The 16,813-nt window shown below is 47.1% G+C and overlaps 1 protein-coding gene across 3 annotated transcripts in view; it reads left to right on the top strand.

The window, feature by feature from the left end:
• LOC102566026 (uncharacterized) overlaps positions 1-16,813 on the top strand; it is a 112,422-nt gene that overhangs the window by 17,380 nt on the left and 78,229 nt on the right. For all 3 annotated transcript variants that reach the window (XM_019483075.2, XM_014598010.3, XM_006257862.4), the window contains exons 2-3: positions 11,584-11,659; positions 15,095-15,585. In XM_019483075.2, the coding sequence (XP_019338620.1) occupies positions 11,584-11,659; positions 15,095-15,585 (567 nt within the window). The remainder of the gene's footprint in view (positions 1-11,583; positions 11,660-15,094; positions 15,586-16,813) is intronic.

The following is a 16,813-nucleotide window of genomic DNA, read 5'->3' as shown; positions in this document are numbered from 1 at the left end:
ATTGCGGTAGGGCTGAGCCAACCATTGTGGATGAAGTAAGAGCTGACTAAACCCCTTTGCTTGAAATCTAAGGAGCTGGGGTTTGGACATGAGTTTTTCATTGCTCAACATCAGTGTAATCAACAGCTGGACTGTGGCCTCTTTGGCCCTCTCAGACAGATGCGCCTTTTCCCCTTGCAATCCATGAGAATGGTCAACTTAGCTTAGCCTCTGTATACGGTGCAAAACTGGGCTTTAGTTTAGTAGTGGCTGGGGAAAAAGCTCTGTAGCCCAAACCACTGAGATAAACTTCACTCTAGGAAGCCAGCAATTCAGCAGGGGACTGTTACAAGAGGTTTCTCAGTACTGAACCCCTACAGCCTACAGTGCAAGCTTAAAGCAGTCTGGGGGCTGCAGGCCAAGGATCTGCAGGGGGAGGGCGGGATTTATGCACATGTAGCAAAACCAGCCATGCCAGCCTTCTGCTGTCATCAGTTTGGATGGAAAAAGCTTTTTCTTGAGGAAATGCAGAACCCTTGCAGGGGACAGGTCAGCTAATGAAAAAGTGAGATAGAGGTTGAGATTAGCAGTTAATACTTGCCCCTTCAGTCATGAAACTGGTTTATGTCATAAATGTATTTCTGGAAGTCCCAGCTTCCCATGGAGACAACAGCCACACCATGGGGAATCTTGCAAAGAGTGGCAGCTGATTTGGCTCATGCACCCGCACATGCAGACACTTGTATATTCATGGTGTTTCTCTCGCTCATCCCCCCTCACTCCAAGTGCAGCCACATGTATGCCCAGGTGCTGGCATATAGACACTTTCCCATACAGTCACGTGGTTCACATGGAGGACCAAATGTAACTCCATGCTCACATTTCCACATAGACAGGAACAAGCACTTACACATGCTATGTCACTCCCTGATGCACTAGGGTTGCTACAGACAGCAATAGGTGCACACTCCCAGGAAACACTTCCTGTTGTACTAGTGTACTAGTCGGATGGGCACACAGACATACCTGCAGTTGGATGCATCTTGGTCTCCACACTCAATCCCACATATAGCCTGGGTGTACACGGGTATGTACTCCCTCCTGCAATTGAAGGGTATTGTTAGCTGGCAGGTGTGCTGTAGATGAAACTGCAGACTACTCACAGTTTCCCTCTGTCCCAAAAGTGCCAGGCCAGAACAATCTGGAACTTAACTATATACAGATTTATTGATGTACATATACACAGGGTCTAGGGAAGGTGATATTAACATGTACTTGTGTGCGCGCGCACGCACGCACGCACACACACACACACACACACACTCACACACACACTCACTCACTCCTTATATGATGCTATATTCCAAGGATCACACTACCTCTAAAAGCACTGGGCCCTGCACAGGTAAGCAGCTGATCTGGGCCAGGTATCCCACAGAAGAGTATGGGTGAGCAACAGGTAAGTACGGGTAAGTACAAGAAAACAACCAATAAATACAGATAATCCCTAAAATATCCATCAAATAAATCAGAAAACCCCCAAAAGGCATCAATATGAGTTCAAGAAGACATAGGTGAAAGATAATACAGGGTCTGGTAGAGCTCCAGCAAGACTCATATACTATAACTGCTAATTCACAAATATAATAATACACAAAATATAAGGTGCGCTATACCCAAATGCAAGATGTGTCAACGTTGGGTTAGGTTTAACTCCTTAAGCTCCCCCCCAAAGGCCTCTCAAGGGGCTTACTGAGGCATTGGCTGCGTTCCAGCAACCAGCAGGAGAAGAAATCCTCAGTGCTCTCCAGGTCCCGCTGTGACTTCCTGGGACATGCCCCAGAGAGAGACTTTAAATCCGGGGAGCCTTCCCTTGCTTAGGCTTCCCCTGCAGCCTCACCACCTAGAGCAGCTTCCCCGTTCTCTGTGGGAAACCCCTTGCCGGGTAGCTCACAACTCCATTGGCCCGGGTGGGAGGTGTCCGTCTCCTTGCAGACGAGCTGGCCCCCTCCTGTTGAGGCCCAGCTGCCTCTGCTTCTTTGTGCCGGCCGGCCAGTGTGGGGCCCTGTGCACTGTCACGTGCACTGAGGGCTCTGCCTTCTGCTAAGGTTTGGAGGACCAGGCTGCCTTGTGCAGCACTGGGGCTCGGTCCACTCCCAGACCCTCTGTGCAGAGATATCTGCACCGAGTCACTGGCCCCATGCCAGCAGCTGTAGACCCGAGCTGCCTTGAGCGACTCCCAGGGTCTGGGCTCCGTGAGCACTGGGTCCCTAGCCACCTGCCAGGGGTTGCAGACCCGAGCTATCTCAAGCAGCTCCCAGGGTCTGATTCCCGTGCACTGCACAGCGACTGGGGCTGGAGCATTGGACTGGCACATGGAGGTCTTTGCAGCTCTTCCAGGTGCTGGCTCCACCTGCCGGACTGCTCGTCTCCAGCTCCTCTGCTGCCCCACTCTGTTCTCCGTCCCCAGATGCGTCTGCAGCATACTGGGCATGCAGCTCCTTTTATTCTCTTTGGAGGCTCCGCCCCCCGAAGTTCTGCTGGACCTGTAGAGTACAGGCTTAAACCAGGTCTGGGGCTCTCTTTGCCGTTACCTGATTGGTGGACGGGCTCCACCAATCACAATGGCGATTCTCTGAGCCTGGACATGCCAGGCTGTATCGGTAAGTCCTCCACGCACAGTCAATGCTTTTATGCTGAACAAATGGGGCCTGAGGACCATGCTGAACAAGTGAGGTCTTTGGAAGAGGGAGACATGGTTATGCTACCCAACTGCTGTCCCTCTTCAGCTTCCCCTGCCTCATGAGAGTGTAAACTTTCCTCCTCTTTGGTAAATTCCCTGATGATTATCTGCAGAATAACTTTTGTTCACCTGGTAGTCGCTGGATCCACTTATGATCAAGGACTAGACCAAGGAGAACAACACATTAGCAAGGTGGCTTTGTCCCTCTTGATTGTGAAGTCCCAGAAGTCTCTTCCTGTGTTTAAACCAAACTCTATTAGGGATCAGCGAAAGACCTAACATGGGGGAGCAGATTACCTGTCATGTGCCTACCAGGGCAGTGCTGTATTTTCTTCTGAGGCTGCTGGTGCTGGCTGTTGTTGGAGACAGGCTACTGGACTCAGTGCACCTTGGATCCGATATAGGATGGCAGTTCTGAAAGTCCTTACCAAAGCTACCATCATCCTTCCTTGAGTTCAGCTTGCTGTTCTCGGAGGTGATTTCCATCCAACAGGCAAGGAGCTGTGAGCACTTCCTGGAAGAGAGGTCTGGGGTGTGGGGAGGGCATCATATCATGGGATAACTATTAGCTTTCCTGGTGAGAGCATGTTTGGGGGGTTCTAGGCAATAAGTGTTTGTTTGCAGTCCACAGTGAATGAGCCCATCACCCATTCACCCTACTTCTTTCTTTATTTCCCAAATTCTATATCAGAAATCCAGAGAGGTGACTCAAGGCAACCAACTTATATATGACATAGGTGAGGGGGAACCTGGCGTAGAAAGAGACATTCATATAGAGGGAGGGCTAGTCAAGGTAATGGTGTGTTTCATGGCCCTCAGACTACCAAAGGATGTATCAAATGCCCTAGCTGAAGGACCCAAATGAATGGCAAAGGTGCCAGCTATGAGATACAGGTTGATATGCAAGGGAAGGATGGAAACAGGATAACATAAATACACTGACTTGCACTAGTTTTCAGATGAGCTTTTAAACAGTTGCAAACAGAATTTGTCAAATACACAAGAATGTTCCTGCAAATCAGCATTTGTGTACGTGCACCAGGCACTGCACATGCAAAAACCTGCATTTGTCTGCCTAATAGGGACCTCCTGCCAGAAAAAGGCTTACAGAATGACGGCACAAATGGGCATGCAGGCAGGTTTTGCAGGTACTTTTTCAGAGACTGGCTGAAACTGTGGGCCTGTACGTCTAACTTCTTTATGCCTGAATGCATAGGTTCATAAGAAGCTTTCATTTTCTTTGTTAATATCAGCATGGTGTGATAACACAAGTCTGCCTGACTTCAGACATGGAGGAAGCAGCAACTTACTCTGCAGATAGATGTCCTTGAGCTGTGACTTGTAAACTTTTATGCATGCCTGATATGTGTGAGCTGGGGACTTCTATTCTACTGCCTTCACATGCAGAAGTAAATGTTGTTTATGTTTCAGAGAGCAAAGGGACTAGTTGGTACCCTTGATTTTAATGAAATTTTCTGTCACTTGGATGTCATTATTCAGTTTTTGTGACATGGACAGAGGTTACTATACAGGCATGGGTTGTGCAGTGAAGGATAGGGTCATGAGGCTAAAGCAGTGATTCTCAGTCAGGGTCCCACAGCACCTTAGGGTACCTTGAGTTTTTTTCAGGGTGCTGTGGAATGCTGCACAATGTTAGTGCTGTTAAGGCATGCAAACGTGTCATACAGGATAAATCCAGAGATTTCAAATAGGAATGTTAAAAAATCCTGCCCTATTGTGGGTTTTTTGAGTTCTTTGCAACAGAAGAATTGCTCCACCACTCTTTTTCTGTAGCCAAAAATCAAGTGAAAACTAAGAGCTAACATTTTTCAAAGTGTACCTTTACTCTAGCAAGGCGTGCCTTGAATTTATCAAGGGGCATCTTGAATCAAAAAAGGTTGAGAACCACTGAGCTGATGCCATTTTTAATAGAATGGTTCTTAAGAGAGCACAGTCCTATGGGCAAAGGTCAGGAGGATTTAGGAAAGAAAATCTTTTCTCCATTTGCTAAAGGTTGGTTTATGCTTTGTAGTATGACTGCTTGTAACTCTTCCACAAGACTTGCTTGATTTTAAAATGTTACTGTAACACTGGAAATGTTAATTGTCCAGATAAATGTCTAATCTTTTTGTTTTGGGGTTTTTTTTGGCTTGCAGAGGTCTTGGTCATCATGATCCCTCGGGGCAGTGAGTTCCATAGGCTAATAGTTTCCTTGCAGAACTGCCCCTCTGTTCGAGTTAAGGCACATGCCTTGGGTGGTACTGAAGGTGGGGAGGCACCTTGTCCTGCTGCCTGTAATGTGTCAGTTCTGGAGATGAATGGAGGATTTCAGTTTCTGGGCCCGTCAGTCGAGCACTCTACCTGAACTGTCCATTTTGTGATTTAAGCTGTAGAGGATTTTACTGAGCCAAAAGTAGAGATTAGTAAAACTAAAGTACAGGTTCAGCCAGGCTGAATAATGGCTAGAAGTCACAGAGGTGCAACAAGTTGAGTGCCCTGGAGGAGCAGCTGCACATGGGGTAGAGTCACTGGCTTTGCTGCCAATGGTAAGATGGAGGCCCAGCCAACAGCATAGCTGCTGCTATTTCTGTGTCCTTCTTCTCAACCCTCTCCTTGCCACACCTGGCTCAGTGCCCAGGACTGGTGCGAGTCATCTCCCCCCCACCATCTTCATTATGCTACTGAAAATCATGTCTTCAGTAGTTTAAAGTCCAAAGAGGAAGAGCGATTGCTTTGGTCTGCGGCAAAGTACAAGCGCACTAGATGTGATAGGCTGAAACTGAGCAAAGTTACAATTTAGGCCAGCGGTATTCAACCTTTTGGCCCCCTAGATAAGTGGCTCCGGGCTGTCCACTAGTCCTTTACACCAGAATTGGGCCTGGCCCCATGTACCAGAATTAGGCCCTGCACTACCCAGATCAGCTGTTGTCCTAACTGGCTCCCCACCACCCCAGTCAGATCAGATCTATGCTGCCCCATGCTGGAACAGCCCCGGGTCAGCTGGATCAGTTTTGCACTGTCCCAATCTGTCCAGCACACCCAGCCTAATGTAAAAGGTAATGCGCTCCAGATCTGCAGGGCTCCCCATGGGTCTGGACATTTGGCAACAGGGGAGTGGCAATTAATACTGCAACATCTCCCTGATGCCAAATACTGGGATCCCTTGGGAGCCCCAGTGGTCAGATGACATGGCTTCGCGGGGTTGAGCACCCCTGACATTGGCTGAATGTCAGGAGGAGGGCCCTGTGGGTGTGATCAGCTAGCCTGTGGGGTAACTGCCAAGTGGAAAGCAAGGAGATAGAAAGGATAACTTATTTTTCACCTCTAATTGCTATGTTTCTGGCATGGAAAAATGAGTGGTGGTTTTGCAAATGATACATGCAGCAAGTGTAGTTGCTCTTCCACAACTAGGGCTACAGGCCTGGCTGTGTCAGTGAGATGATTCCTTTTTGAGTGTAGAAACCACATCCCTCTTGGGAGGCATTTATATTGCAGTATTTATATTGCAGGACTAGATGACCTCCTAAGGTCCCTTACAACCCTACTTTTCTATGATTCTATGTGAGCTACAAGTGGAAACAGATCCATAGGTTTAGTTTCCTAACCATTAAAAGCAGTTCAGCATCCCCAACCTTGAGTCGCAGCAAACAGTGTCTAGAGCAGGATTTGGCAACCAATCTGCAAAGCCTTTGGGTCCAGCCTGCAGACATGAGGCTTCAGTGGCATTTGGTGGCTAGGAGTTTTGGCAAGTCACTTTCCTGTGCTACTGTGGGGAAAACCAGTGTTGGCAGCTGGGTCATAGATCCTGCCCAGTCACCCACCTCTGACCTGAGCTAGATCCCTCTAGCCCACAGCCTAAAGATGTTGTCAGCCTCTGGTCTAGAGAAGCATTACAGGCAAGTTGGAGCTATTCTTGCTTTGAGTGTGAAACTGGTGGTGAGGGGAATGTGGGGATGGACATAGTAGAGGCAAAGTAGCTGTAACAAGATTTTGTGTTGTGTAGACTGAATTTGTACTGAGGATCTCAAGGGATCAGAAATAGTTCACAACAGTGTAGGGCAACCTTTTTGGCAGGTGTGCCACAAATTAGCCCATACCCTCCCCAGGTGCCACTCTGATCCCCTTCTTCTACCCAGTTGGCTGTTCTCCTTTTTGCTTCCTGCCATATGCTCCCTTTCAGATCTGCTGCTCTGCTTTCTAGTCCCTACCCTGTGCTCCCTGATCAATCTGCTGCTCTTTTTCCTGATCCCTGCCCTATCTGCCACTGTGCTGCCTATCTCCTCCCCAGTGTACTGTGGGTCACACAAAGAGGCTGCCTTTGTTAATTGTGGAACGTGTACCATAAGTTGGCCACCCCTCATGTGTAAGGCTTTCTAATCTACATCACTGGTTCACATCCAGCCATCCTTGTTAATTATCTCACATCATTATTCTCACTCTTGGCTAAATACAGACAGTCAAAAAACCTGAGGCTGAATCCATAGGTGATGTTTGCCACCGGATCGGCTGCTGGGGGACCCCCCCAGTCAGCAATTGACTGCTGGTGCCCCCCCCAGGATCAGGAGGCATCAGTCGCCCATGGCTGAATTGATTCAGTCTTTGCAGGCAGTCTAAGATACATAGCTTGAACCAATAAGCAAGTGAACAGACATTCATTTTTGATTCCAGAAATGCAGCCACATGCCTGCAGTGGCCCAGGCCAGAAGCTGGGGAGTGCTAGAGCATGCCTCCCTGCTGGGCTGGAGTGAACAGCTTGGGGCAAGGTTAGCTTGCCCACTTCTAAGGGGGGAGGGGTGTGGGGGAGGTGCAAAGCATCCTGGGATGCTGGAGAACTGAGTTAATTTGTATCTGGAGGGATTTGGGACAGAAGTTCAATCAACCAATTTAACCTAAATTCATTAAGGCTGATAGTACATCCATCCAGGTTTATCTTAAACTGGTTTTGGCCATTTTGAAAGCAGTTTATGTGCATTAAACTTTTGTTGTTTAACAGATTTGAACTGGTTTCCAATCAATTATACCAGTTTATGTGTAATTTTTGTGCTAGAAGTGCTAGATGTCACTGTCATTCTTTGAGAAAAAATGCCAAGAATTGACTTGAGGTTGCACAAAGAAATGGGGCCGAGACCCCTTCCTGGGAAACTTGGGTTTGTTCTTGTCTCTACCATGCCTGGGAGCAGCATGAACTAGGGATGAGAGGTCTTGGCTAGGTGGCTTGAGACTCTTGGTTTCTGTTTTTGGCTCTGCTGCTGTCTTTCTATGTAACCTTGAGCATCAGTTCTCCCTTCATCACCTTTCCCCTCCCATCTTTTGTTTAATGGGTAAACCGTGGGAAGTAACAACTGTCTCATAGTGACTATGCCTTTCATGCACAATTAACTGTCTACATGAGTTACTCTTCTTGAGTTAGCTGAGCTTGGGTGAGGACAAATGTGTGGTGAAATGACACTCACAGTCCTGCCTCCGTACTGGTGCTGCACTCACCTAGATGTAGCCCTAGGGCTTCCAGAAGCATAGCCCACAGTTCATAGTGCTTCAGGGAGATGAGCTGCTCTGATATTCGTTCCCAGTTAGTATTGGGATAGCTTGTTTGCTGTTTCTGGGCACACGGTGGGAATGGGGGTGAAGACATTGGAGGGCTAGCAGTACTCAAGTAGAGCTAGTTTGTATCTGTACCCCCAACTAGTCTCATTAGCAGCTGATGAGTTGTGTTAACAGGACTTTAGCCTATAGCCCCTGACAAGCCTGTCAAACTAAGTTAAAAATACACCTGAGTTAAGAGGTTTTTGTGTGTGGCCAGGACTCAAATTAGGGTTTAACTCTGCAGTTTGTTTAAGGCTAAAATGTGCTTGACAGCCTGTAGCACAATAAGGCCTCAGTCTCTGTTTGGGGCCTTGAGGCACTGCTCTACTGTAAATAACATATTGTATCTGCTCAGCCTACAAATAGAGGACTGCTAATTTGGCACCTCTCCTCAGTAATGACCTTATTAGATAGTGCATGTGCATGCATACATACAATATAATTTTAGTTGCTGTGGAAAAACAAACAGTCATTTATTTCAGTGGTATTCAGACTGAAGGAAAATCCACTTTTCCTTCCCTCAATCTTGGTGTGACAAGTCATGGAAAAGTGCAAACATCATTAAAGAAGGAAAATATTTTCCTGCTTCTACCAGGGCATCAGATTTCAAGTAGGTAGAGGATGAAGACAATGTCTCTTTAAAAATGAAATTATGGGAAGTGGCAAAATAGCGTGGTCGACACAGCACCTGTACCATGTTCAGTGTTAACTGTAGGCCTTCTCTATCGCTCCTGGGATTCCTTTGTACTTCACATATTTTTTCCATACGTGGCCCAGTTAAGTACATTTCCTGCTTTTCTGCTTGTGTGTGCATGCATCAGTTGGGACGTGAACTATCATTCTGGTGATAGCTCACAGGAAGCAGTGGTGTATGTGGGGGTGGTTGTGTATTAATATAACATGTATTCTCCCTGTGCCTCCTTGAAATTTAAGAGGTGTTTAAGACATCAACACTTTTAAAAGGGAACAATATCATTTTCTCCCAAATATAACTCATAATTAACCTTTAGAACTAGTTGCCATTGGAAAATAACCATGGTTAGAAGCCTAGGAGGATTCAGGAATGGATTTACCAAAACGATGAATAAGAGGAATTATTGTAGTTATTTAAAGTAGTACTAAAATGCATAAGGGATATAAAATTGTATTCTTCTGGGCAACTGCTAACTGCATGAGGCCACAAAACCTTCTTCTTGGGTCAGGTTATTCCATAGTAGTCCTTCAAGGGTGGAGGTTCTTGGAGTTCTTTCAGCTTCTTTTGAAGCATCTATTGGTGTTCAATGCAAAGGACAGGATAATGCACTAGGTATACCTTAGGTTTGATCCACTATTGTAATGCCTGTGTATATGTTGAAAACGCACACATTTAACAATGTGATAGGTGTGTAGATAGATGTGTAATGTCCAACAGAGCATTAGCTGTGTTCCATCTCCTGAAATGCTGCCAGAATCAGATCCAGGTCCTTTTTCCAGCCCATCACAGACACAGGAGCTAGCCACCAAGTTTGGATTTTTATTTTTAAATATGTTCAACATTGGAGAGTGGTTGGGTGAGATGGTTTTGGTTTTGACCCATTGGTTGGCCAAATCCAAGTATATCTGGAAGTTTCAGCAGTGTGAAATGTCTGAGTCCCAAATGTAATCAGGGGTGTACATTTTATGGCGCTACAAACCTTTGTGGTGCCACAAACTGCATGTGGCAAACATTAAAAAGTGCCCTGTGCTGCACATTTGCAGTGCAAAATTTGCTACTGGTATTTCTCTGGTAGAACACTACCCCTCCCCCCCCAAACAAACAAAAAACCATAAAAAACCCCAAACAAACAAAAAAAAAACCCAAACCCAGCACAAAAAGCAGGACAATGCATGTACAACAAGTGTGTGCCGACACACGTGGAAGCTGGGCTATCCAGAGTAATGCTTTGGCTGCTGGCCAGGTCTTCATGCTTCCTGACCTGTGCCCCTGATGCTCCAGGCCACCAGGTAAGACTGCTGGTTCTGACCTCCAGTTCTCCCTAGCTGAAGAGCCAGGAGGAGCTGGGCAAGGGCAGTTTGCCTGTTGAGGCATAATTTTGTCCTGCAACTAAGCCCACATGCAGGGGAGTGTGTTGCAGCAATCTGTGCTGCTGCAACCAGGGCACTCTTAATCCAGGAAAAAAAATAGTGGCACAGTTCACTCACTGGTCTGCAAACCAGATCCAGTCTGTCAGCGTAGTCCTGCCACATGGAGCTGGCACAGCTGGGGTCCAATCCCACTTCGTGGGGCCAGTTTGTTTGGCGTCTGAGCCCACCCACTTTTTGTGATGCACTTTTTTTTTGCTACTCTCACAACTCACTGGTGTGCCACAGCACACCCTTTGGGAACCACTGATTTGGACATTGTCCTAGTGCCCCATGTGGTAAGTATCAGGAGCACATGAATTTTCCAGTACTGTGTGCTGGTTGTGGTGGCAGGAGATGAGTGTTTATTTAGTGACAAGTTGTGTGTTTTTGGAGATGTGGTGATACAGGAGGTGCGGTAACAATAGGTATTTGGGTTTAGAGAAAAGGAGAGGTGTGTAGGGTGGCATAGCAATGTGGATGTTCCAATATGGAAACATCCTATAAAATGCTAATGGTCTTTTTTAAAATTACCTCTGTCTATCAAATCCTGTGGGTGGTTTTAGAAAATCTGCAGAAGGATTCAAGGTTTCTGTTATAGCCTGTAGATATGGTAAGTAAATTACATTTCTGTGGAATTCTATGTGCACCATTCTTATTCCATTATATCAGACTTCTTCCATAAAGGGTGACAGGGCGAGTATATACTTGCTTTGTTAATGTATGCAGGTATCATCATGAGAGGAATCTGGGCACATATATATAGTGTAGTTGAGATGATGGCCTACGTGAATTTGTGGGGAAGTGCTTGTCCCTAGGGGAGCACAGGTGGGGACAGACTTTGTGTGGTTGCAGGTTGTGTTTTTTTTTAAGGGGTTACCTAACAGGGTGTGGGTGTGTATATATGGGGAGAGTTGGAGGTGGAAGGGGGGAAGTTGTGGTAGGCTGAGTGTTCATGTTGGGTGCAGGTGGCAGGGTACATGCTGGAGTGGAGTGGAGACTGAGGTTGGGGATGAGGATGTGTATGTAGGTCAGGGTGTCCTGGCAGGCATGTGTGGTTTGTGGTGTGGATAGCTGCAGGACATACGGGAGAAATGGCTGCATGCAGCATCATGGGCAGTGGGCATAAAGCATTTAATACAAATGACAAAGCCTTTCTCTTTTGATTTTCCCCTTAGATCTCCTATCCCCCAAGTGATGAGGACAGCGACGACTCTGAGGGCGAGAACCAGGAACTTGCTCAGATTGACAGAGGTAAAGCAAGAGGATGGGCAGGAGGGTTCACGGCTGCTGTTGGTAGATGCCTGCCTTCTAGTTCATGTTATCCCAGCTACACCACAACCAGTTGTACAGTCCCACTATGTATCTCCTCAGTGGACACTTTGCATCAACTCCCATTTCCACATGCATCCTCCTTAGCATGGCAACCTTTACTCAGGAGAGGCCTGATGGCTGCAGGGGATTCACCAGGATTGTAAACAGGTGTTCAGAAGGGCATCAGTAGTCAGGATTGTTCTTCACTTCCCTCTACATGTACACGAGTACATAATAGGGCTCAATCCCTGATGCTCTGATTGAGCGGATTTTGATCACTTTTACACTCTGGGACTGTGTATGGGGCAGCCCAGTCCCTGAGGTAGGAAGTCAACAAGACTGGCCCTATGGATAAATTGTGCAAGTGTTTCCAGATGGGAGCAGAGGTTGCTGAACTGTTTAAGTTTTTTGCTGCGAAAGGTGAATATTGGACAGGGACCAGAAGTTCAGGTCAGGGAAGGTTTCAGGGTAGGGTAATGGCAGAGCGGGGAGGAGAACCCAGTCCCCTGATTCCCAACCCAGGGCCCTGTCTAGTAGACCTTGCTGATTCTTTGTAAGCTGCATACAACAAAGCCTGTTATTATATGAATCATACATCACACAGACTGCTTCATTATTAAGGTTGCAAAATCAAGCACACCAGTGTTAGGAAATGCCTAAACTAATATGAACTCTGCGACCTAATTTGGCCCACTTTGAACATATGCATTATGATCCATTATACAAACACATCATATTGTGTCCAGAGGGACACTGCCTCAATCAATGCCCAGGGTGGATGGTGCTCAGGAAGTGAGCAGCTTTTCCCAGTTTTAACCTTATCATTCACGGTGTGGCCCCAGATCTTATTTGCTGCACACTGTTTAAATCATGCTTTGAAGACTGAATTAGTAATTTAGTCACCATCTTTTTTATCATGCTCATCTCTGCAGGGCTCTAGCAATTTACAAACACGAATTGACTTATTTTCACAAAACCCCAGGGAAGTATAAGGATGATTTAATTTCTGTTTTAAAGATGGGGAGCTGAGGCACAGGAAGATTAAGGTCAAAAGTATCCACCGATTGTGGGTCCCAAATTAGGGATACCACAGACCTATTTTTTTAAGAGTAGCTGGCATTAAATGGCACTTTGCATATTCACTGCACATCTCCCATTGCATGTCACGTTCCAAAATATTGTGTTAGGCACCCAGAAATGAGGAGCACACAGTTAGCAACCACCTGTGAAAAGTTTGGCTGTAGTGTTCTTTACCTGACAGTCCATAGGACCTTTGTGCCTGAGCTAGGGATCCAAAACAATTCTCCAGGGCAACACATGACTGCTTTTGGCATTAGACCAACCTTTTGCTTGCTGCAATTTCCTGTTTTATTTGCTACTCACCTTCCAACTTGTGCAACAAATGAAGCAGGGATCCTACAGTCAACAGTTTCCTTGATATACAACTCTGGTTCATTCCGAGCATCATCTATTCTGGTCGTGAAAGATGTAAAGGTCTTGCAGAGAAAATAGGATGTGATTGTCCTAGAATAGGATCATCATGGATATGCACAGAGAGGCTGAATTAAGGTTGCTCATACAGCCCTAATTTGGGAGTGCTTGACATTGCAATGAGTATTTTAGGTCTTTTTTCTGTGTGTAATTTCCTAGATAAAAACCAAATAAACAGAAATTCCATTGTATGGATGCCTGTAGGTGTTGCCAGTGGTGTTAGAAGCTTTAGATCTACCACACAGGCTTCTGAGTGAGTGAGAGGTTGTTACTCTGGCCATGTGTGTGTACATGAGACACTGACTGCGCAGTAGCTCACTACTGTGCGGTAGTATTGCGTGGCACGAAGCGTGATGTGATGCTGCTGCGCAGTAATAACAAGTTACTGCACAGTCAGTGTCACCTCAAAGCTGTTTGGCAATGCTACTGCACAGTAACTCTGGTTACTGCGCAGTCAGTGTCTCATGTAGATGTGGCCTCTATGAACCAGCACTAGAGGGGGATGGGACACTTTGCCACAGGGTTCTCAGATAATTGTGGATAGTAGATATTTGTTTGTGTAGTGAAACATGAGGAGTGTAGCTTCTGTTCTACCTGGCCTTAATTTGACTTCTACCCTATTTCCTTCAACTTCTCCCTGTCCATGTCCCAGCAGTATCTCCTGGTTTCAATCTCATTGTTTTTGCCTACTCTGCCTCTATGCCTCAGGTTTCCTGTCCCAGTCCCAGTCTCCTTCTCTATTGCCCTCCTTTCTTGTCCTATATCAGTGTCTCTTTCCTGTTTTTCTCCTGCCCCAGCTCCCAATCTTCTTCATCCTGTTCCAATTTCCACTCTACCTCATCCCATCTCCCACTTTCCCTTTGTCCTGCCAGTCTCCAGTCTTAGCTCTCCCATCCCTCTCCCTCAGATTCCTTGTTCCAATTTTCTCTTTTCCCAACAGCTGGCTTTTAGCCCTTCTGTCTTCAAATCAGACAGTTTCACCTACCATGCTGCCCAGGTCCAGCAGGTATAATTGGTACCACAACAGAAGCAGATTCATTACTGTCACTTCTTGGCCCTGCTCGCAGTTGCAGCCCCAAACTGGAACATGCTCAGTGTGGATGGAAACTCTCAGGCCAGAGCCCAGCAAAGTCTCCACTGAGCATGTGCAAATTGTGGTTTTGTCAAAGGGTCACGAGATGGCTAGCTTTGGGCAGATTTTCACAAGGACAGCAGAAGCCATGTCCAAGGCACACAAGCTACTCCTTTAATAGAAATTGTAGAGAAGTAGGGCTCTAAGGGGACTCCATGGGTCATCTTGTCCAGCCCCCTGCCTGAGGCAGGATCATCCCTATCCAAACCAGCATCAGATCTGCCAAATGTCAGATCTCTGCCACACACCTCCCGCATCAAAATACTTAAAATTTGATAACATTAAAAGAACAGAGTCTGAATGAAATGTTGGGCAGCCTGAATAGTACATGGGGCTGGGAGTGCACAGGTAGCTCCAAAAAACACTAACCTTTTCTGTTGAAACAACAAAATACCTCTTTTTAATCAATACTACTTCTATTTGTGGCTCATTTGTGGCTCAGTCACTGGGAGAGAATACCATACATGTGTTCAGATATTTGAAACCAGCATATTACTTTGGGACATAGCTTTTTATTAGATTCAGGAAGTGAAATATATAATGTGCAAGCTGTTGTCCAGTTGGTTGTTGAAAGATTCATGTCCAGTGGCCAGCCTACAGTAAAACATGCTCTGTGGACTTCCATGCTTGCAGCAATGAGCAGGGAGGTCAGTTGGAAGAGTAAGGAAAGCAGTTCAGAAGACAGTAGATCCAGTGGCACAGTAGGTGATTTAATTCTGTCCTACCATGCATGTTTTTCCTCCTCCTGTCAGAGAGAAGACGGAATTGTAACCTGATGCCCTTAGCCACCAACCAGCTCCAGAACCAGGAGAATCAGTGCTGCAAGGTGCGAGCCCTTTTCCATGCCAGCCTGGATCGCCACAGCTCAGAGGAAGAACTGGAGCGCATCAACCGAGAGTTTGCTGCTGAGAAACGGAAGTGGTCACAGGTCAGCAGACTAGCCTGTTGTAGTGATAGCAACAACACATCCTCCAGTGATGAAGAAGTGAAGAACTTGTGTGGCATGACTTTCCGGCCTGTGGTGGAACAGGCAGACAGCCTGCATGCTAGTCCAAGCCCAGTGCTGTTCAGTGCCTCCCCACCTAAGAGACTCCAGCCCTTGGTTCGGAACCCAGCCTCCAGACCTTTGATCTTCACAAGTGTTGGGGCTGGTTTTGAGCAAGTCATGCCTTGTAAGAGACACCGGCAAGGATATGGGGATAAGGTCAGCAGGCCCAGCCTTGACCTGGAAAAAATGCAGCAGGTAAGACTGAATTACTCACAAAAAAGTTGGCCTCTCTTGAGAAACTGCCACTGTAAGCAGAGGGTAAAGAGAGGCCTGGTGACTGAGGTACGGTATAGTGACATCATACATTGCCTGTCTTTGTGTGGGTGTATAGCCAGTCTATTCCAGTCTATAGTCACATAGCCAGTGTATTCCAACTTGTTCCAGAATATATTAGTTCTTAACTATACCAGGAGTTCCCATTTGAAGTAAAGGCTCTATCAGCTGCATTGACACGCAGTTGATTAGTGCTATTTCCATCCATTAAGAGAGAAAGGTTGATGCATACATGCCATTCAGTTCATGGCGCTACGGAGGGTAAAATCCAGTTTGGTTGTCCTCAGTGGAGTTATATCTAGTGTCCTCAGTGCACTTCCACCATTCCGTTCTTCTGGTGCAGCAAGTGTAGGTACCCCAGGATTATTTTAAAATGTAATAAATAATAATAATTACTTGTCCAGTTTAAAAGTAGTTCTGTACATCCCTCTCTACTAGAGGTGTACCGATACATCGGTCCCATATTGGATCGGCACCAATGTAAGGAAAATTAATTGCATTGGCAGTCGGCTTTTTTTGGCTGATGTTGCTGATAATGTGGCTGATAAATGCCCTGTGCATGCGCAGCTGCAGCACAGCCTGCAGGCGCCCAGGAGTGCAATCTGGCAGTGTGGAGAGTAGCCGGGTCCTGCTGGTAAGTCTGTTGTGAGGGAAGGGGAATGGGGAGGGAAGAAGTGTAGGGGGCAGACTGAGATAGCGGTAAGGGAGGGAGTGGGGCAGGGGCAGGCACCGTACAGCCAGGGTGGGGTGCAGGATGAAGCCATGAGCGGGTTGTCTTGTGGGGAGAGGGCAGCTCCTGCCACTGTGTGCACCCTGGGAGGACATGCGGGGCATGTATGCGGCAAGGGTGGGCTGCTGCTGCTGGCTGAGGCTGGGGCAGTGCCGGGCTCTTTCTGGCAGGGGGGTTGGGCTGGGCTGTGCTCAGGGTGGGCAGTGGTGGTGCTAGGAGGGGACTAGGATGAATTTTGGGGTGGCTGTAGCCCCCCCCCCCCATTTCCGTTTCCAGCACCGCTGCCTCCTGCCCCAAGTGCAGCCTGGCCGAACCCCCTGCACCAGGAAGAGCTTGGTGCCGCCCAGTCCGCAGTGGCATCCCACCCTCTCCCTGCATGCAGATCCAGGGGAACATGCCCCCCCTGCCCTCCCTGGGTAC

Source organism: Alligator mississippiensis, chromosome 1 (assembly GCF_030867095.1).
Source record: "Alligator mississippiensis isolate rAllMis1 chromosome 1, rAllMis1, whole genome shotgun sequence".
Taxonomy (NCBI): Eukaryota; Metazoa; Chordata; order Crocodylia; family Alligatoridae; genus Alligator; species Alligator mississippiensis.
This window is presented reverse-complemented; position numbering and strand designations above follow the sequence as displayed.